The 22,446-nt window shown below is 32.9% G+C and overlaps 1 protein-coding gene across 1 annotated transcript in view; it reads right to left on the bottom strand.

Moving 5' to 3' along the window:
• The window catches only part of LIPI (lipase, member I), a 121,893-nt gene extending 102,176 nt beyond the window's left edge, over positions 1-19,717 (bottom strand). The window contains exon 1 of the mRNA XM_011953438.1: positions 19,634-19,717. Within this exon, the coding sequence (XP_011808828.1) occupies positions 19,634-19,679 (46 nt within the window). The 5' untranslated portion in view covers positions 19,680-19,717. The remainder of the gene's footprint in view (positions 1-19,633) is intronic.
• Between the last annotated feature and the right edge of the window lie 2,729 nt (positions 19,718-22,446).

The raw sequence follows: 22,446 nt of genomic DNA, 5'->3' as shown, positions 1-22,446 counted from the left end.
CTATTAACTATCTGTCTATATATTGCCCTATATACTTATCTATCTACCCTAGAAAGAACTAGGGCAGAAAATAAAATAACTAAACTAGATTTATAGTAAGAGTCATTGCTAGACAATGAAATGATGACTGCCTTTTGTTTTCCTTTCCACAGATTTTTGTGATTCTATTTTTTTCACAATAAGCAAATAATCCCCGTAGTGTTTTTTTCCCAGATGATAGTATATGTTCATACTGCTTCTAGCACTTTAATTTGATAAGAATATTTAGGAAATAATTTTTCAATCCATACCAAAAATTAACAAAAGTATTAGTGCACTTTATGCCAGTAATTCCACTTTAAAGAATCTATCCCAGAAAAACATAGCAAAACAAGAGGTAACATGTATTATTTTAATACTGAGATAACATGCATTTCCTACAATAATTCTAGTTTTTAAGTATATTCACAATATTGTCACAATTGATTAGATGAAGAAAAATAAAGAAGGCAATGAAGGAGAAGGAAGACTTGCATTCCATTCCTATATTAACAGCTGAGAGATATTTGGAAAAATTATTTCATTTGTTGTAAATATCAGAGAATGAGGAAGAGAAATATATTGAAACACAATAAAATATGAAAGCAAGCTACACAGTGCAAATTGTGTGGGAAATCTATACGTCCACCTTCCCAGCACCTGGAATTCTGACAAGAATTCATATCAATACATATCATATCAATACCAATCAATACATCCAAAGTGCTGGTCCACTCCAAGCTAAAGTCAATTTTATCTGGCCCTAGAAAGAGTAATGAGGAATAAACCAGTAGGATTCTGGTGATAAATATAACAGAAATAAATCATCACCTAATACAATCAACAAGGATATCTATTATCTATTAACAGATACACAAGTATTTTTCATTAGAATGCAAGAAAAATTACATCTCAAAAACCAGAGCAGGAATAAAAAATACAAAAATTAGCCGGGCAGGGTGGTGCATGCCTGTAATCCTAACTACTCGGGAGGCTGAGGCAGCAGAATCCATTAAACCAGGGAGGTAGAGGTTGCAGTGAGCCGAGATTGTGCCACTGCACTCCAGCCTAAGCAACAGAGCGAGCTCCATCTCAAAAAAAAAAAAAAAAAATTAAGAAAACAACAATAGGATCAGATGAAAAACACAGTAATGAAACATTCCAATTCAGAAAAAGCAAAAATGCAATTGCAAAATTAAAATCTGCATTATAAATGCTATAACAAACCATGGAAAGCTCTTCTTATAGTAAGAACTGAAGAAAGAAAGATATTAAAATTATTAAGGGAAACACAGATAAAGGACAGGGTCTGCTTATTCAAATTAAAAATGATTGCTGTTCCCCTGAGGTAGGGGTGGTAATCATTTGAGGGTAAGAGAAAGTAGCAGCTACAACTAAGGAAATCATTGTATACAGAGATTTGCACATAGAAAAGGCTCACCATAATCTAGATAAAATCGGTTAATCAGACTCACCAAGAGACTTCCTAGAAACTGGTTTGGATTTCGATGAAAGAGAAAAGTATCCTAAAAATATCAAGGCAGAAAATCCAAGTTACAAATCTCTATTTGTATGAAGGAATAAAAGTTCTAATGACTTCCTAATTCTCTTTTTTAAAACAAAACATGAGATAGATAAAAATGTCATAAAGTGGAATGTTTTGTGCCCTAATAATTTTATACCTTTCCTAAAGTACACCACTCGTAAAAGGCATAGTAAAGTCCCTGACATTGTCACTATTAAATAAATGTAGATTTATCAAAGACAAGATCCAGAGAAACTTTCGGTATACAAAGATTCAAAGTGAGTATGGAATAAAATTAGATATTGATTTTAAATTTATGAAACTGGGTAAAACATGAATGCGGTATCAAAAATCATTCTTGTACAGTATTTCCAAATTATACTAACAAGATGAGATGTCAGTTAAAAATACAGAGGAAGTAAGCTTGTTGCAAAAATTCATCAACTGAGGGATTTGCAAGATTATTATTTTTTGACTTTCATAGATACATAAGTAGGGATTTTAAAAAGATATTAAAAACCTTAAATGTTAAATGCTGTGCTATGTAAAATAGTACACATAAATTTCTACACACTAGAAAATATTAAGTTATAGCAAACAGTACATATATATACACAAGAAGAAGTGAAAATGGAAATATACAAAGCAGAAAGAATGAAACAAAATGATGATATTACACTAGAGAAAAGAATATATATGATATGTTAGCAGTTCTGTACCCTGCCTATTAAAAAGCAAAAAATAAAAATAAACACTTTTTTTAAAAAGTAACAAGATATTTAAAGGAGGTACACAGGCAATTTTAAATAGAGAACTAAACGTATTCTATATAAAATACAAATAAAATAGGTTGGTGTGTTATAGTGCAGTAATGGCACCAATTTACCACTCCTGAATCCTTCTCATTTCTCTTGGAAATTTTAGTTACATCATAAGTGGGGTGACTTGTTCCACTCCTTGATATGGACACAAATGTAGGGCTTGCCCTAGAAAATAGAACCTTAGAAAACTTAATGCAAGCAGAGGTTTAAAATCAGCTTGTGCATGTGGGTTTGGACATCCTAACCTCTGCTATCACCACAAAAGCATCCCTAGTCTGGCCTGTTAGAAAAGGAAAGACAGGTGTAACTGTGCAAAGTTCTCCAGTGTGCTAGGTTCTAGTCACCCCAGCTGACTGTCATTCAATAGCCAGACATGAACTGAACCAGGAAAAACAGAGTTACCTAACCAACTCCCATATGACTCCATAAGTGTGAGTAATAGTTCTCTTTTTTAAAACAAAACATGAGATAGATAAAAATGTCATAAAGTGGAATGTTTTGTGCCCTAATAATTTTATACCTTTCCTAAAGTACACCACTCATAAAAGGCATAGTAAAGTCCCTGACATTGTCACTATTAAATAAATAGTGACATCAAATCCCACTGAAAGTTAAGAGTTTTATTTTGGCATCACTGTGACATCATATAGTCGATTTCATCAGCAACATTAATATCAAGTAAAGAGAATAAAAACAAAAGTCATCAAATGATACAGTGGGTGCGGTGGCTAATGCCTATAATCCCACCACTTTGGGAGACCGAGCTGGGTGGGTCACCTGTGACCAGCCTGGCCAACATGGTAAAACCTCGTTTCTACTAAAAATACAAAAATTAGCTGGGTGTGGCAGTGGGCGCCTGTAATCCCAGCTACTTGGGAGGCTGAGGCAGGAGAATTGCTTGAACCTGGGAGGTGGAGGCTGCAGTGACCGAGATCACACCACTGCATTCCAGCCTGGGTAACAGAGCAAGACTCTGTCTCAAAACAAACAAACAAACAATAACAACAACAAAACAGTTATCAAATGATACAGAAAAAGGTAAACTAATGTATTGTCAAACTCGAACATTAAATTGATTCAATTCTGCTAGATTTAGGAATAGAAAGAGAAATAAAATTCTAGACAACAAAAACTTACAGGAATCCCTGATAAGATTATAAGTGGACTCTTCAGCAGAAACTTTGCAGGGCAGAAGGCAATGGAAATATATATTTTAAATGTTGTAAGAAAAACTATCAACCTAGAATTCCATATCCAACAAAATTATCCCTTAAAAACGAGGAAGAAATTAAAACATCCCAACATTCCCACACGAGCATAAGCTGGGAATTCCTTACCTCTAGACCCACTCTACATGAAATGTTAATGCAAGTCCTTCACATTTAAATGAAAGTACACTAGACAAGTAACTAGAAGTCATACAAAAATATAAAAATATAAGGTTCTCTGGTAAAGACAAATATACGACAAATAAAAACAGTTTTGCTTTGTAACTTTACTTTTTATTTTCTACAAGACTTAAAAGACAAATGCATAAAAATAATTATGAATGCATGTTAATGTTAACGAGTATACAATATATAATGATGTAATCTGTATCATCAGTAAAACTAAGTAGGGGAGGGTGGAACTGTAAAGAAGTAGAGAATTTTGTTATGGTATTGGAGTTAAGTCAGTATCAATTTAAAAAAGATAATGACTTTTGGCTATTATTTGTAATCTTCAATGTAATCACAAAGAAAACATCTATGGAATATTTAAGAAAATGAGAAGAGAATCAAACCACGCTGCTACCAAAAAAAATTGATTAAACACAAAGAAAGGCAGTAGTGGAGGAAATGAGGGACAAAAAGCTTTAAGACATACAGAAAACTAATAACAAAGCGGTAAAAATAAATGCTTTGCTATCAATGATAATTTTAAATGTAGGTAGACTAAACAACGCCCCCAACTGAAAACATATTGGCAGAATGAATAAAAATCAGGGTCAAACTATATGTTATCTACAAGAGACTCAGTTTAGATTTAAAGACATATACATTGAAACTTAAAGAATGATAAAAGATATTCAATGCAAAATGTAACTAAAAGTGAGCAGAAATGCTGCACTAATATCAAGCAAATTAACTAAGTTAAAATCTGTTACAAGAGACAAATATATTAAAATGCTGAATCAGTAAAAATTCTTAGAAGAAAACAAGGGTGAAACCTTCATATGTTGGATTTGACATTGATTTCTCGAATGCTACAAGAACAGAACCACAGGTGACAACCAAAAAAAATGAGTAAATTGGACTTAATCAAAATAAAACTTTTATGCATCAAAGGACATTATCAACAAAGCAAAAAGGCAACCCACTGAATATAAGAAAATATTTATTAATCATATATCTGATATGGGATTAATTACAGAATATCATAATGAACTTCTATAACTCAACAATGAAAACACAAACAACCCAATTAAAACTGGGCAAAGAACTTAAATAGACATATCAATGAAGATATCCAAAAGTTCCCTAAGCTTATGAAAAGCTCAATATCACTATCACTAATAATTGGGGAAACATAAATCGAAAGTATAATGAGATGCCACTTCCTACCTATTATGATAACTTGCTAAAAATACACACACACACAAAAATGGAAAATAACAACTGTTGGTAAAGATGTAGAGAAATTGGAACCATTGTGCATTGTTGGTGGGGATATAAAATGGCGTAGCTGCTGTGGAAAATGGTATGGTGGCTCCTCAAAAATTGAAAATAAAATTACTGTATTATCCAGCAATTCCACTTCTGTATATACATCCAAAAGAATTGAAAACAGTCACTGGAAAAGATATTTGTATACCCCTGTTTATAGAAGCATTATTTGCAATAGCTAAAAGGTGGAAGCCACACAAGTATCCATCAACAGGTGAATGAATAAACAAAACCTGGTAGATATCTAGAATGGAATATTGTTCAGCTTTGAAAAGGTGAAATTGACACATACTACAATAAGAATAACTTCGAAGACATTATGTCAAGTGCAAATAAACTGGACATAAAAGGACAAATACCATATAATTCAATTTAAATGAGACACCGAGAGCAATCAAATTTATACAGAAAGAAAGTAGGACTGTGGTTGTCCTGGGCTGAGGGAAAAGGGGAAATGAGGAATCATTTAATAGGCATAGAGTTGATGGGTACAGAATTTGAGTTTGGAAAGATAAAAAATTCTGGCAATGGGTGATGATCATGGTTGCATGACAGTGTGCATGAAGTTAATGCCACTAACCTATAAACTTTAAAATGGCTAAAATCATAATTTTTTCTCTGTGTTTGACCACAATTGAAAGAAAACAAAACAAAACATTCAGAATCCAATTGCTGTCATTACAGATATCTCATCCCCTCATCCCAGATTTGCCTTACTGCTGTAAACAACGAGAACAGTGAATAAAATATATGCGAACAAAATTAGACACTGGACAACAAAAAACACAGAATTGTGATTGCTGAAAGGGAAGCAATTTATTTGAACCCTATAAACTCATAGCATTCTGCTTGGAGGTCGTTTCCAGACTGCTGTGTAAAAAGGGCTCAATTAATCAGAGTATAGCAGTCTTGTCAAGTTGGGGAGAAACATCAGAGTCTGGGAAGTCTCAGACAACTAGAATTTGAAAGGCAAAGTGCCAGAGAGGAAGGAGCCAGGCAGAAGAAAAGCTCTGAAATCTGCACAGGGGTCACTTATATCTGGATGTTACTGGATCCATATGTTGCTGGATATGATCCTTTGCATACATGGGATAGAACCACAAAGAGCTGAAAGCTGAACAATTTTCGAGGTTACATTAGACTAGGAGAGACTGAAGTTCCAACTAGGCAAACTAGGAAGACCTTAATAAACAGTAGGAACATTCAGCAGAATCCCTAGAATGGTCAGACTTTAGTTTAAATGGCACTAAACCAGGTCTAGAATAAAAGAACTTAGAGCCATCCTCCTTCTCTCATTCTCCAAGTTCTGCTTGCTTTCATTCAGCCTTATTCTCTGACAAAGGACAGGCTATGTATATAATATTTAAGGAAAATGTTAACAATCTTGGGATAGGCAAAGGACTCTCACATAAGATACACAGTAAGCATGAAACAGAAAAAAGTGATAAATTGGAGTTTTACATGATAATACGTATCTTCTAAACGGACATTGTTAAGAATATGAATATGCAGACTTGTGTATCTGAAAAATACTTGTATGTAGACTAACATGTATATGTATTATAAGAAAATTCAATGTTTCAATTGGCAAAGTAGTTAAAGACATTTTACAAAAGATGGCATAATGTCTAAGAAGCTGAAGAAATGATACTCAACATCACTAGTCATCAAAACAATGTGATTTAAAACTAAAATAATCTACCGTTACATACCCAGGAGAATGGCTAACATTAAAAACTGACAAAACCAATGAGGATGTAAAACAACTGAAACCACTGTACACTGCTGGGGGAAATGACAAAATGATACAATTATTGCTAATTTCTTATAATGTTCTATACACTTACATGATCCCAAAAATTAACTTGTGGATGTTAATGCATGAGAAATAAAAACATGTCCTTACTACATTTACAAGTTCATAGTGTTTTTTTGTTTTGTTTTGTTTTTATATAACGACACCAAATTGTAAAAAAAAAAAAAAAAAAGTCAATCAAGAAGTATATGGATAATTAAATTGTCATAAATTAATACTACCCAGCAAAATAAAAAGAAATAAACTTCTTACGCATACAAAAACTTTGATGAATCACAAAAGCATTATGCTGAGCAAAAGACTCCAGAAACAAAAAAGCACATATTTTAAATTTTCATGTATATGAAATTCTACAAAAGAAATATTTAATATAGTGTCATAAAGAAGGTCTGGGTTATATAGAACCAGAGGTGTGGAAGGGATTAATTGCAAAAAGCTAAATTTTAAGGGTGCAGGAAATGTTTTATATCTTGACTTTATGGTTGTTATATACCATAAGGAAGTATGATGCACCTTTTTTTTTTTTTTCAAAACTCATTAGGCCTGGTGCAGTGGCTCACATCTGTAATTCCAGAACTCCGAGAGGTCAAGGCAGGAGGACTGCTGGAGGCTAGGAGTTCAAGACCAGTCTGAGCAAGGCAGTAAGACGATGTCTCTACAAAAAAAAAAGTGAAAAATAAACCAGGTCTGGTAGTGTACACCTGTGGTCCTACCTACTCAGGAGGCTGAGGTAGGAGGATTGCCTGAACCCAAAAGATCAAGGCTCAGTGAGCCATGGTAGCACCACTGCACTCCAGCCTGGGCAACAGAAGAAGAACCTATCTCAGCAACAACAACAAAAAATAATCAAAGTACATTTAAATGTGTGTACATTTTATTGTATTTATACTAAACATCAATAAGATTAGTTTTTAAAAACTTAAAGATCCAAAACTTTTTCAAATAATAGAAAAAATATAAAGTTCAACAAATAATTCTTAAAAGCTAGAATAACCCTAATGTCAAACATAAAGATAGGACAAATACACACACACACACCCCCCAGATAAATTAGATATGTCATTCCGACCCATACAACAATCTAAAGGCAAAATTCCCAAATCACAAAAATACAGAGCATTAATAACAAAAAATTAATTTATACTATTTTAAATACAAGTTAGAATAGAAGTATAACTTAATAAAATAACAGAATGCTTTTTTATTTTATGCCAATTGGAATAATCATACTAATGATAAAACACTAGTGCATATTTCCATTAAAATTAAGAAAGTGTAAAAAGTGTCTGCTATCACACTATGTATTATTTTTTAATATTCTAACTTAGCATTAAGATTTGAAAAGTAGGAAGCTAAATATCATGATAAAATGTTGCGGGTGCTGACAGACAAAATAGCCAGTATAGAGGATAATGTAACTGACTGGCTAGAATTGAAAAACACACTACTTGTGATTGAATTTCATAATGCAATCACAGATATTAACAGCAGAATAGACCAAGCAAAGGAAAGAATCTCAAGGCTAGAAGACTGCCTTTCTGAAATAAGACAGGCAGACAAGAGTAGAGAGAAAAGAATGAAAAGGAAGAATCTCAGAGAAATATGGCATCATGTAAAGATACCAAATAAATCTATGACTCATTGGTGTACCTGAAAGAGATAGGGAGAATAGAATAAAATTGGAAAATATATTTTAGGATATCATCCAGAAGAATTTCCCAAACCTACCTAGAGAGGCCAACGTTCAAATTCAGGAAATGCAAAGAACCCCAGTAAGATACTTTATAAGAAGATCATCCCCAAGACACATAATCATTAGATTCTACAAGGTTGAAGTGAAAGAAAAATGTTAAAGGCAGTGAGAGAGAAAAACCAGGTCATCTACAAAGGGGAGCCATCAGACTAACAGAAGACCTTTCAGCTGAAACCCTACAAGCCAGAAGAGATTAGGAGCCAATATTCAAGATTCTTAAAGAAAAGAAATTCCAGGCTAGAATTTCATATCTGGGCAAACTAAGCTTCATAAGCAAAAGAGATATAAGATCTTTTTCAGACAAGCAAATGCTGAGGGAATTTGTTACCACCAGACCTGCCTTACCAGAGCTCTGGAATAAAGCACTAGATAGGGAAAGAAAAGATCATTACCAGCCATTACAAAAATATACTGAAGTACACAGACCACTGACACTATCAAGCAACCACATAAACAAGTCTGCAAAGTAACAAGCTAATATCATGATGACAGGATCAAATCCACATATATCAATACTAACCTTACATGTCAATGGGTTAAATGCCTCAATTAAAAGACACAGGGTGACAAACTGGATAAAGTGCCAAGACCCATTTGTATGCTGTCTTCAAAAAACCCATCTCACATACAGTGACAAACATGGGTTCAAAATAAAGGGGTGGAGAAGAATCTACCAAGCAAATATAAAACAGAAAAAAAAAAAACAAAACGGGGTTGCAATTCTAGTTTCTGACAAAACAGATTTTAAATCAACAAAGATCAAAAAAGACAAAGACATTACATAATCATAGAGAGTTCCATTCAACAAGAAAATCTACCCGCCCTAAATATGTATGTACCCAACACAGGAGCACCCAGGTTTGTAAAGCATGCTCTTTCTCAGAGACCTTCAAAGGGACTTAGAATCCCATACAATAATAATGGGAGACTTCAACAACCCACTGACAATATGAGATACATTACTGAGATAGAAAATTAATAAAGATATCCAGTACCAGCACTCAGCACTGGATCAAATGGACCTGATAGCTCCACATAAAACAATAGAATATACATTTTTCTCAAGGCCACATGGCAAATACTCTAAAATCAGACATACAATTGAAAGTAAAACACTCCTCAGCTAAGCAAAAGAAATGAAATCATAACAAAAAGTCTCTCATACCACAGTGTAATCAAATTAGAAATTAAGACTAAGAAATTCACTTAAAATGATACAATTACATGAAATAGAAATAACCTACTCCTAAGTGAATCCTGGGTAAAATTAACATCTCGAGAAATTATTTGAAACTAATGAGAAAAAAGATATAACACACCAGAATCTTTGGGACACAGCTAGGGCAGTGATAAGAGAGAAATTGATAACACTAAATGATCACATCAAAAAGTTAGAAAGATCTCAAGTTAACAATCTAACATCACAACTAAAAGAACTAGGGAACCATGAGCAAACAAATTACAAACTAGCAGAAGACAACAAATAACCAAAATCAGAGCTGAACTGAAGGAGACTGAGAAATGAAATACTATTCAAGAGATCAATGAATCAAGGAGATGGTTTTCTGGAAAAAAATAATACCATAAAGAGACTGCTGGCTAGACTAATAAAGAAGAAAAGAAGAGTCAAATAAACAGAATCAGTAACAATAAGGGTGATATTACTACTTAACCCACAGAAACACAATCATCAGAGAATATTATGGACACTTCTATGCATATTAACCAGAAAATCTAAAAGAAATTGATAAATTCCTGGACAAATACATCCTCCCAAGACAGACGCCAGGAAGAACTGGTATCCCTGAACATACCAATGACGAGCTCTGAAATTTAGAAAGTAATAAACAGCCTACCAACCAAAAAAAGAAAACAACCTGGAAAAATCCTGGGACCAGATGCATTCACAGATGAATTCTACTAGATGTACAAAGAATTGGTACCATTCCTACTGAAACTATTCCTGAAAAAATGAGGAGGAGGGACTCCTCACTAACTCATTCTATGAGGCCATCATCATCTTGATACCAAAATCTGGCAGAGATTTAACAACAACACAAAAAATTTCAGGCCAATATCCTCGATGAGTATCAATGCAAAAATTCTCAATAAAATACTGGCAAACCGAATCCAGTAGCACATCAACAAGCTTATCCACCATGATCAAGTAGGCTTCATCCCTGGGATGCAAGGTTGGTTCAACACACACAAATCAATAAATGTGATTAATCACATAAACAGAACTAAAGACAAAAACTACATGATTATCTCAATAGATGCAGAAAAGGCCTTCAATAAAATTCAACATTGCTCCATGCTAAAAACTCTCAATAAACTATGTATTGAAGGAACATGCCTCAAGATAATAAGAGCCATATATGACAAACCCACAGCCAACATCATACAAATGGATAAAAGCTGAAAGCATTCCTCTTGAAAACAGCCAAGAAAAGGATATCCTTTCTCACTATTCCTATTCAACATAGTATTGGAAGTCCTGACCCAGGCAATCAGGCAAAATTTGAAAGAAATAAAAGGCATCCAAATAGGGAGAGAGGAAGTCGAACTACTGCTGTTTGCAGACAACATGATCCTATTTCTAGAAAACTGTATAGTCTCTGCCCAAATGCCTCTTAAATTGATAAAGAAGAACTTCAGCAAAGTCTCAGGATACACAATCAATATGCAAAAATCACTAGTATTACAAAGTCAAGCCTTGAGCCAAATCAGGAATTAACTCTCATTCACAATTGCCACAAAAAGAATAAAATATCTAGGAATACATCTAACTAGGGTAGTGAAAGATCTCTACTAGGAGAACAACAAAACACTGCTCAGATAAATCAGAGATGACACACACAAAAAACAGAGAAAAATACCTTGCTTACGGATAGAAAGAATCAGTATCATTAAAATGATAATACTGTCCAAAGCAATTTATAGATTCAATGCTATTACTATTAAGCTATCATTGAGATTACTCACAGAACAAGAAAAAAACTATTTTAATATTCACATGGAACCCAAAAAGGGCCCAAATAGCCAAGGCAATCCTAAGCACAAAGAACAAAGCTGGAGGCATCACACTACCTGACTTCAAACTATACTACAGGGCTACAGTAACCAAACCAGCATGATCCTAATACAAAAACAGACACATAAAACAATGGAACAGAGTAGAGAACCCAGACATAATGCTGGACACCTACAACTATCTGATCTTCAACAAACCTGCCAAAAACGATGGGAAAGGATTCCCTATTGAATAAGTGGTGCTGGGATAACTGATTAGCCTTATAAAGAAGATTGAAACTGGACTCCTTCCTTACATCATATACAAAAATTAACTGAAGAGGGATTAAAAACATAAAATGTAAAACCTAACACTACAAAAACCCTGAAAGACAACTTAGGCAATGCCACTCAGATTTCATGACAAATACACCAAAGGCAACTGCAACTAAAACAAAAATTAACAAGTGGGATCTAATTAAACTAAAGAGCTTCTGCACAGCAAAAGTAACTATCAACAGACTAAACAACCTACAGAATGGGAGAAAATTTCTGCAAACTATGTATCTGACAAAGGTCTAATATCCAGAATCTATAAGGAACTTAAACAAATTTACAATAATAAAAACTAACAACTCCATTAAAAAGTGGGCAAATGACATGAGCACTTTTCAAAAGGAGACATACATATGGCTAACAATTACATGAAAAAAAAAAACTCAACAGCGCTGATGAGTAGATAAATGTCAATCAAAACCGAATGACATATCATCTCACACCATTCAGAATGGCTGTTAAAAAGTCAAAAAAATAACAGACACTGACAAGGGGAAAAAGGAATACTTATACGCTGTCAGTGGGAGCATAAATTAGTTCAACCATTGTGGAAGACAGTGTGGCAATTCCTCAAAGAGCTAAAAAACAGAACAACTATTCAGCTTAGCAAACTGATTACTGGGTATATACCCAAAGATCATTCTATTAAAAAAAAACACATGTTCACTGCAGCACTATTCACAGTTGCAAAGACATTGAATCAACCTAAATGCCCATCAGTGATAGACTGGATAAAGAAAATGTGGTACACATATACCATGGAATACTATGCAGCCTTAAAAATGAATGAGATCATAGCCTTCGCAGGGACATGAATGGAGCTAAAGGCCATTATCCTTAGCAAATTAAGACAGAAACAGAAAACCAAATGCCACATGTTCTCACTTTTAAGTGGGAGCTAAACACTGAGATCACATGGACACACAGGGGAGAACAACACACACTGGGCCCCGTTCCTGGGGGTTGGGGGAGCGACAGCACCAGGAAGAATAGCTAATGGATGCTAGGCTTAATACGTGCAGTGGTATAAATACATTTAGTGGTATTTAATTCAAAATTTTTCAGTTATACGATATAATAAATTCCTATTTTTTGAAGGGTGAGTGGGTTTAAACTGGTTTAAACTAGGTTCCTATGATTTGCAAATTAACTAGTTTTTTTTAAAAAAAGATGTGAAAAGATTGGGGAGGAGAGAGAGAAAAGAAGGAAAAGAAAACAGAAAGAAGAGGAAAAGAAAAAAAGGAAAAAATGAAAAAATAAATTTTTAAAAATACAGTACTGAAATACATCATGATTGAATATAAGCATTAATATCATGAAGTAAATTCTGCTCAAATTAATGTATATGTGCAGTGCAATTCTAAAATAACATCTCAATACTATAAGGAGAGGCAGAAAGTGTATAAGAAAAATAAATGATATTTTGAAGATAATAGGACCATGATTAAAATTATGTTTACATAATAAACCCATTAAAAAGAGGCCTGTGAAACAGAACCAAAAATTGATAGACAGTTTAATGAAATAGAATTGGGACACCCAGAAATACACCATTTTAGCTAAAATAATTATGGCAATTAAAAGCAGTCAAAGGTGATGGATTTTTAAATAAAAATGTTAGGATAATTATTTGATTCTAGTTATATTAAAGTAGTCCATGTAAAAGTAAAATTATACAAACTAGAAGAAGGATAAGTTAACATATATATGATCTCAGATTGAAGAATAATTTTTCAGCATAAAAACAAAGGAAGAAATCATGAAGCCAACAGGTTTCATAGCACATACATTTAAAACATCTGTACATAAAGAAACACTATAAACTAGACAAAAGACAAAAAACGAACTATGGAAGTGTTTTCATTATAAGGTAGGAAAGGAACTAACATATATATACAAAACTGTAAATGAGAAAAAAGAAAAAGAATACTATAGTTGAACACCAGGTGAGGGATATAAACCAACATTTTCTAAAAATGTTCAGAGAGCTCATAAATATATTAACATATGCTTAGTCTCCTTAAAAAAATCAATAAATTTTAATTAAAATAAAATTACCGTATCATTTTTACCTTTATACTCATTGACTACTAACATCAATGTCTATCGCAACATTTCAATACAGAATATTTAGCATTCAATTAAATCCATGGAAATTAGAGACTGGAAAAATAAATTATCATGTATTTCTAAGATGGGGACTATACAGCATTTAAGAAATTATGTTTCTGAAAACTAAGGATAACATCAGAAAACATGTATTATGTAAAAAGAAATACAATAAGAAGATAATGAAAACCATATACACTAACCATATGAATATCTATTTCTATATATACAGCCCATATTTATATGATACTCATTTCATCCATGATATATCATATATATAATACACTGTAAACACATGCATATATTTGTGCACATACACCCCCACACACACACATACATATTTATTGGGTAAGATATTAACCAACACAAATGTAGTTTGCAGTGATGCTGATTAAATTGTGTTCTCTATCTGTATTGCTCTGTGTGATTTCTATTGTCTCTATTTTAATATTTTTTAGTTTTCTATATCTAAAATATTCATTTCTTAGTTTTTTAATGAGAGAAAATAGATTTAATAGACTTCAGTTAATTAAAAATAAAAATTGCCAAAATGAATGGTATCAGCAAAAAACTGAATCTATCTAAAACAGAAAGATTTGTATTAATTTTTGTACCTGTTTGAAAAATTAACAAATTGAGGATCTGAGAAATAAACTAAGTAACTCTATTGTGATTCAAAATTCACTAGCAGGTACACAATATAGTACTTTATTTCCAAAGATGTAGGAAGATAATGACTCTAGCAGTAACCTCGACAGAGAGGTAAGCTGAGAAGTAATACTGAAAATCTTGTTAGGTTTCAAATTATAGAAGCAGCAAAAATGTTAAAAATACCAAAGACACATGGGGAAGTTATAAATAATCATTGTAGGTTGTCCAGCATTCTCTCTGAAACATATTTCCATTACAGTTACAATGCCTGTGAAATTGAGAGCAAGGAGATTAAAACAGACAGTCCAGAGGCAGGCATAGTGCCCTGCACGTGAACAGCTGACTCAAGTACCTTTAGCCTCTCTCAAACATCTCTTGTGACTCTGAGCAAGTTATTTTACCTCTCATCTCTGAGCCTCAGTTTCCTCATGTTTAAATGGAAGGAGTTGAAAGAAATGGTCTCCTGTTACTGCAACATTGTTTGATTTCAAATGCTTTTTCATGCTGGGCAAGCTGCTGAGACAAGTTTGTCTTGCAATTTTCAGTGTTTTCATTATTGATTTTATGGTGTATAAAGACAATTTAGTTTGTAATCAAAATGAACAAAAAACCACTAGTTTTGCTGACTCAAGAACAGAGAGCCTTAAAACTTAGTCATAAAAAGCTACAATCCTTATACATCTTAGAAAGATTTAACCCTTTTTTTCTGATAATCTAAACCCCCATTCTCATCCCAAAAATCCTACATGAAAACCTCCTTCCATCTCTTTCCTCATTTCTGGAAAAACATGGATTTGTGAACAACAACAATATTAACCATATGATAATAGTTTATATTTAGCTATCACTTCATGGCAAGTCCAGTGTTGTTTTATATTTCCTATTCTTTTCTTCATTTTATATATGAAGAAAGTGAAGTTAAAAGAGATTAAATGATCTCAGGCACACAACTAGAAGCCACAGGACATTTCTGGGTGACAACTGAAAAGCATGAGCACTATATTTTTGGCACAAGTTATTATGTAAACATTTGAGTAACATAAATAAGACCCTATCAGAAGTTCACTAGCTCTTTGTTTATTCATCTGTAATAAGACTGAAGACCCTTTTGGGCCAGCAGAATGCCAAGTACGAAACAATTGACCCACTTTTTGCTACAAAGACAGTGGCTTCTATGGCCACAGAGCCAGTTAAGACACAACACTGTAGTTAAAACGTTAAAATCCCTGAATGCTAGTGGCAGAAAGCAAAATAAAAGGCAAATATATCATTAACTATGTAGTTGTGAACCAATCAAAAACACACATTTAGAAAGAATGCAAAATTATAGTTAGATAGGAGAAATAAGTTCTAGTGTTCTACATCACGTAGAATGACTCTAGTTAACAATTATACATAGTTTCAAAGAGCTAGGAGGATACTGAGTGTTCCCAACACAAAGAAATAACTGTGTGAGACATCAATACACTAATTACTTGGATATGATCCCTATGCATTATATCTATCAAAATATTACTATGTACTCTAGAAATAATAGGCCACAACTACGTCGATTAATTTTTAATGAAAAAAACAAGATATTCAGTCAGCAACTCATTTATGCAAATGTTAGGCAAGCTGTTGAAAATGAATCGGACTACACAAGCAAAATAAAGTAGGATGTCTAACACGTCTTTATGGAATTCTCCAGAACGATTTTAAAAACGGATGTTAAAAAAAATGACTGGGAACATCAGAATTTTCAGAATGTAATTTCCTGGGGCCATCTCCAGAAATTCTGATTTGGTAGACATATTGGCACTCTTTAAGTGGGTAACTCAGAGAATTCTCATATGGTAGTTCATGAACCACACATGGAGGAGTCTTATATCTGGAAATTATCTAAAAGAATTAAAGAGAAAATGAACACGGAAGAAAACACAGTGGATTATTCTAACCTAATTTATATTGCTTTCTATGTGACCAAATCAACATTCATGTTACCTTCTTTGAGCTTCACGATAGAGTAAGATAGTATTACGGGTATTAACTGCATCTAGAAATGAGGAAACAGGTTCATAGAGGTTAAATTACTTGGCACAAGATAACATGCCACCAGGACATGAAACTGGGTCTTTTAGTTCCAAATTTCATGTTCTTTCACATGATCCTTGTTTAAAGAGATTTTGGTACAATAAATTAAAATTCCTTGAGGGCATCTGATTTTAGTAAGTCAAGAAAAATTAATCATGGATCATATCAGAAAAATACTGACACAATTTAGAGAAAAATAATGATTTTGTTGAGGCAGTCAGCTCAGGATCCCATGGGTTCTGGAAAGATTACTGCCCTACACACAGGCTTCTAAGGTGCTATAACTTCCTCTACCCTTATAACTCCAAGGTGGTCTGCGTACCCATGGACATCACCTGAGCGCTTAGTAGAATTGCTAATCTTGGGCTTCACCTCCGGCCTATGGATAAGAATTTGCATTTTTACCACATACTCCAAGTTGTGTGACTTTACAAAAATAACTCCATTTTATTCTGTATTTCACTTTCCTCCACTGTGAAATGAGAAACCTGAATTAATCTATTTTTAACATCTCTTTCAAAGCACACAGGAGTGGGAAACTGTGTCCTGTGGTCAGGTCTGGTTGACAAGCTAAGAATGTGCTTCACATGTTTAAATGGCTGGGAGAAAATCAAAATTATAATATTTGGTGACATGAAAGTTACAACAAATTCAAATGTGAGTGTCCATAAATAAAGTTGTATTAGCACACATGCACATTTACTTGGTTATGCATTATCTACTGCTGCTTTCTTGCTTTGGTGACAAAGCTGAGTAGATGCAAAAGAGACTGTATGGCCCACAAAACCTAAAATATTTACTATCTGGTCATTTACAAAAATATTTCCTGGCCGGCTCAGTGGCTCATGCCTATAATCCCAACACTTTGGGAGGCTGAGACGGGCAGATCACTTGAGCCCAAGAGTTGGAGACCAGCCTGGGTAATATAGCGAAACACTGTCTCTCCAAAAATTACAAAATTAGCCAGGCGTGGTGGTGTGTGCCTGTAGCCCTGGCTATCCTGGAGGCTGAAGTCAGAGGATTGCTTGAAACTAGGAGGTCAAGGCTGCAGTGAGACAGGACCTTCACACTATATTCCAGCCTGGGTGACAGAATGAGACCCTGTCCAAAGAAAAAAAGAATTTCTGACCCTTGCAATATAATAATAGCAACAACAAAAATTTCAATGTAAATAGTTATAATAAGTTGGCAACTGTACGAAGAATAAATATGCATATGTGCATATAATTTGAATATGTAGATACACGGATGTACTGTATATTTGTATAAAGTTTTTTGACCTATCTCTCCTCTCCCATTTTATTCTACTTACAATTTTTAAAAACACCTGACTAATTTGCTTTTCGGAATGTCATTTCTTTATTAAAGGCAGATGTAATCAATGATTTTCATGTTGACAAACATGAAAATCAGAATCTCTAGTGGAGAAGAAAGGAGCATGTGTAATAAATAAAACACACTTGTATGAAATAAACTACTGAAAATCAACAAAATTTTTTAATGAAGTAGAGATTCAAGGAAAATGAGAGAAAGCATAGAGTCTACATGAGTTAAAAATGAATTTGAGGATCAGTAAACTTTTTAAATCACTTATTTTCTATTTACTACTGTTAATATCTAAAAGTTCTACTATTGTATTTTAATCACCATTATACAAGAATTAGCAGACAGAAACATACAAAGCAATTATGTTTGAATTTTCCCAACTGAAAATGTAGGCAACTGACTAAATACTAATCAAAACAATAATATCATAAAGTCTGCCAAATAAGTTTTTAATGTAAACTATGATATTCAAATGTTTACAACTGTATTAAAAATGACACATAAGATTAGGGGCCTAGACTTCAAATTTCTCTGGCTTTCAACCTAAGATGCCACTATTATACATTATAATAACATAAAATCCCTATCAAGAAACTTCAGAGTAATAATATAAATTATAAACTGCATATCAGTATTATTTAGATTCTATATTTAAATATAAAATTCAAACATTTCCAGAATTTATGGTTATCTCAAATAGCCAATTAAAAACATAAGAAATAACATTAATTTCTAGTTAATTCTTAAAGTTATTCAAGTATGCATTAACAAATTTCAAATAAATTTAAAACATAAAAGAAATAATCTGCTCTCATAAAACCCCTATGGAAAACTATTCATGTTGAATTTTAAATTTGTCACTGTTATTACCATAAAGCAGAACAAATTACCAAGTTGAACAACTAATTCTACTTTATCATAGAGTAGAAAATGATAGTCTTAATATCGATAAACTTTATTACTATACACCAATAAACCAGAATAAAGCTCTACTTCATTACCATAAAACAGCTTTGTTTTTTGTCATACCGAATGAGAGCAAAAGTTGTAGTATATGGTTATTTTGTTTTGCAATCAATAATTTATCCAAGTAAGAATTTTCTTCAAAAATAGAGCTAGTTAAACAAATAAAATTGAAACAAGATATTTAAGGCATAATTTTAAATACCGAATTAATTTCTCCATTACTGAATTTTTTTTCTCTTGAGTATTTCTATTTATTCTCTAGTTACATCTTTTTTTAAAAAAAATGGTTTTCTAGTTACTAATTATCTGGCAAGTAAATAAAATGCAAAATGTCAACTTATTAAACAAACACATGTACACACACACACAGAAGTTTTCTTGATAGTAATGTTTGTTATAATTAGTACCAATAATCATAGCATATTTTTATCCCATTATATCATAACATTCTTTATCCCAGAATATAGACCACACTATTTTATATGCAATTTTTAAAGATAAATCAAATTATTAATATCTTACCAGACTTTACCCAGCACATCAAACAAAGAAAAATGTATACTCTCATTTGGAATCTGAGAAAAGCAAAAGCAGCACTCAATTCACCAAAAAAGAAATTCCGTAACTCACTGAGGTTTCTTTTTGGTAGGATCGTCACAGGCTGGCAGGTTCTACTGTAAAAGTTCACTGATTTTTGCTCCTCCCTCTTGGTTGAAAAGGTGAGGTAGTTTGTTTTCTCCCATTTTAGCTTGTGGTTGTGGGAAGGATTTTTAAGTTACAGACTCTGTAATAAGTCACAAACAAACCTGCAGCTACACAAGTTGAATTTAAGGGAATGATAAATCTAATTACATCTTTCTGTATCCTTTTAACCTCAGGATTTCAGAAGCGGTCAGGAAAAATATGCAAATGTGATGTTAGAAAATGCTAGAAATGGAAAGAGTCAGAAAAAGTTGTGGTTTATATTCACTTTGATTACAAACTAAGATATCTTTATATACCATAAATCAATAATGAAATCCATATCCATCAAGCTCTGTCAAGTATAAAATATGAGCTTTTCATATTTATGTTATTTTACATCCCCAAAGCAGAGGCTATTTTAAAATTCAAAATTTTGGCTCATCACTTGAGGCTAAAAGGCGAAAATTATATTAAAAAAAGTCTTTAATATGATGACCATTTTAAAATTAGCGTGCACTTTCTTTTTACATGTTTTCATAATTATCTTCTTTTCTTACCAGCAATGGACTTTCAGTAAGCAAGAAAAATTGGGAGTTGTTCTAAGTATGTAAATTACAAGTTTAAAAATTAAATTCATTTTTCAAAAATTCAAGTTTCTCTAAAGCTCCAAAAGCACAGTAAGAACAGAAGTGTTTTTTATATGTCATAAATCTGCATAAACTAATCTGAGGTCTGGGGAAGTATTTGAGAAAATTCACAAACAAAATGAGGTATTAGTTTTAAAAAAAATCACAAAAATTTAACTGCTGAGGAAATTCCATCATTATTTTGAACCGTTTGACCTCTTGGTGTTTTACACAAGATTTCCATTTTTAAAACAATACCACCACTACAATTTGTTTGGAGACCAAAACTAACCTAGGTCCTTCCACAGCACTTAGCTGTAAGAGTTGCACCTCTCTAACAAAGATGTAAATAAGCCACATCATTTCAGAATATGGGAAGAAAGATAACGTGTCGTACCTCCTAAAACAAATTTTTCCTAACAAGTTTTACTTAATAAATTAAAATACAAATCTTTCCTCCGTCACTTATAATTTCCTTTTTTCTTTGTGCTTTCGATGCAGCATTATGAGTCTTGCACATTTACTTTCATCTTTACAATTCTAAAGAGTTCATACTGAAAAATACTGGCGTATCAGGCAGTATAATACAGAGTTTTAAAATTTAAAATTACGCTTCTTCATTATCATGTATTTTACATACTGCTAATATGAGAAAGATGAGGTTATTAACGTTTATTGCATTAAATAGGAAAATATTGGGGGATGACAAAGTTACAAAATGCCAATAGTTTAGTAAGACATAATCTATTTAAGCACTTGTTCAGTCCTCCTTGGATATAAAAAATGATTGTAAGTAGCTTACATACACACTTACAATACACATTAACTCAAAGGGGATGTTCATGATGATGATGATGAAGATTTAAAATTTATTGAGTCCTATGCACCAGGCCTTCTTCAAGCACTTTACAAGTAAGTTAATTAGTGTTTATTGAGATGGAAAATCACTGTTTATCACAATATATTTTGTCACAACCTTTTATTAATTTGTCAGTGTGTCAAAATATTTAACAGTCTTACCCTTTGATTCAGCAATTAAGTATCAAAGATACTTCCTACAGAAATCCAAGACACTTTCCTACAGACACATCCAAGGTCCTTATATGTGGCAAATGGCCCACATGTGCACAAATATATGAGCAAAGACGTGCATCTCACCATTCCAATAACAGTCAAAAAATGAAAGCAATATAAAATCTAACAATGAGAGATTAGTCTAATTAGGTATCTACTATGGATTAAAACTAATGATACAGACAGATCAGTATTTATTGGTGTAAAAGGCCTTCATTCCAGTTTTAGAGGGCAGAGGGCAAGCTGAAAAACAGTATTGTATAGCATGGTTTATTTTCCTAAAGTGTGATATATATTTCAAAGTCTGGAAGGTTTTCCTCTGAAATAGTTATCTCTGCATGATAAATTTGTCAGTAATTGTTACTTTATTTCCTTAAATTTTAAAAATATTTATTTACAATAAACATCTAATACATGTAAAACAATTTAAAAAGTGTATTTACTTGACAAAAATATGGTTAGGAAAAAATCAGAATAAAGACAAAATAAGGGTTTAAAAAAGTGAAGACAAAAATGAGTTCAATTTAAAAAAGCATCCAATAAAATCCCTTAATAGTAATTGGCCGACTTCCTTCCCTCCCTCCCTTCCTTCCTTCCTTCCATTTCAGTTGTTCATTCATTTGTTCATTCTTTGTTCCATTTCAGTTGTTCATTCATTTATGCTTTTATTAAGTACCTATTGATTTCCAGGCACAGACTTTGTTGTTGGGGATACAAAGTAAAGACATTCATTTATTTAATCTTAATTATTTCAACAGCTACTTATTATACACCCACAGGTGTGTCAGAGATTGTCCTAGGTACTGAAAAATATTTACTCTATACTAGTTCCCGGTGAGAAGGACATGACAGAAGTGTACCTAGGGAACTATGGAACCACACAAGTGGAGTGGCCAGCTAATTTGGAAGGCAGAGTTCTGAGAAGCATTGCAGGACATGTTGCCTGGGCTT

The sequence above is a fragment of the Colobus angolensis genome, unplaced genomic scaffold (assembly GCF_000951035.1).
Source record: "Colobus angolensis palliatus isolate OR3802 unplaced genomic scaffold, Cang.pa_1.0 Scaffold360, whole genome shotgun sequence".
NCBI lineage: Eukaryota > Metazoa > Chordata > Mammalia > Primates > Cercopithecidae > Colobus > Colobus angolensis.
This window is presented reverse-complemented; position numbering and strand designations above follow the sequence as displayed.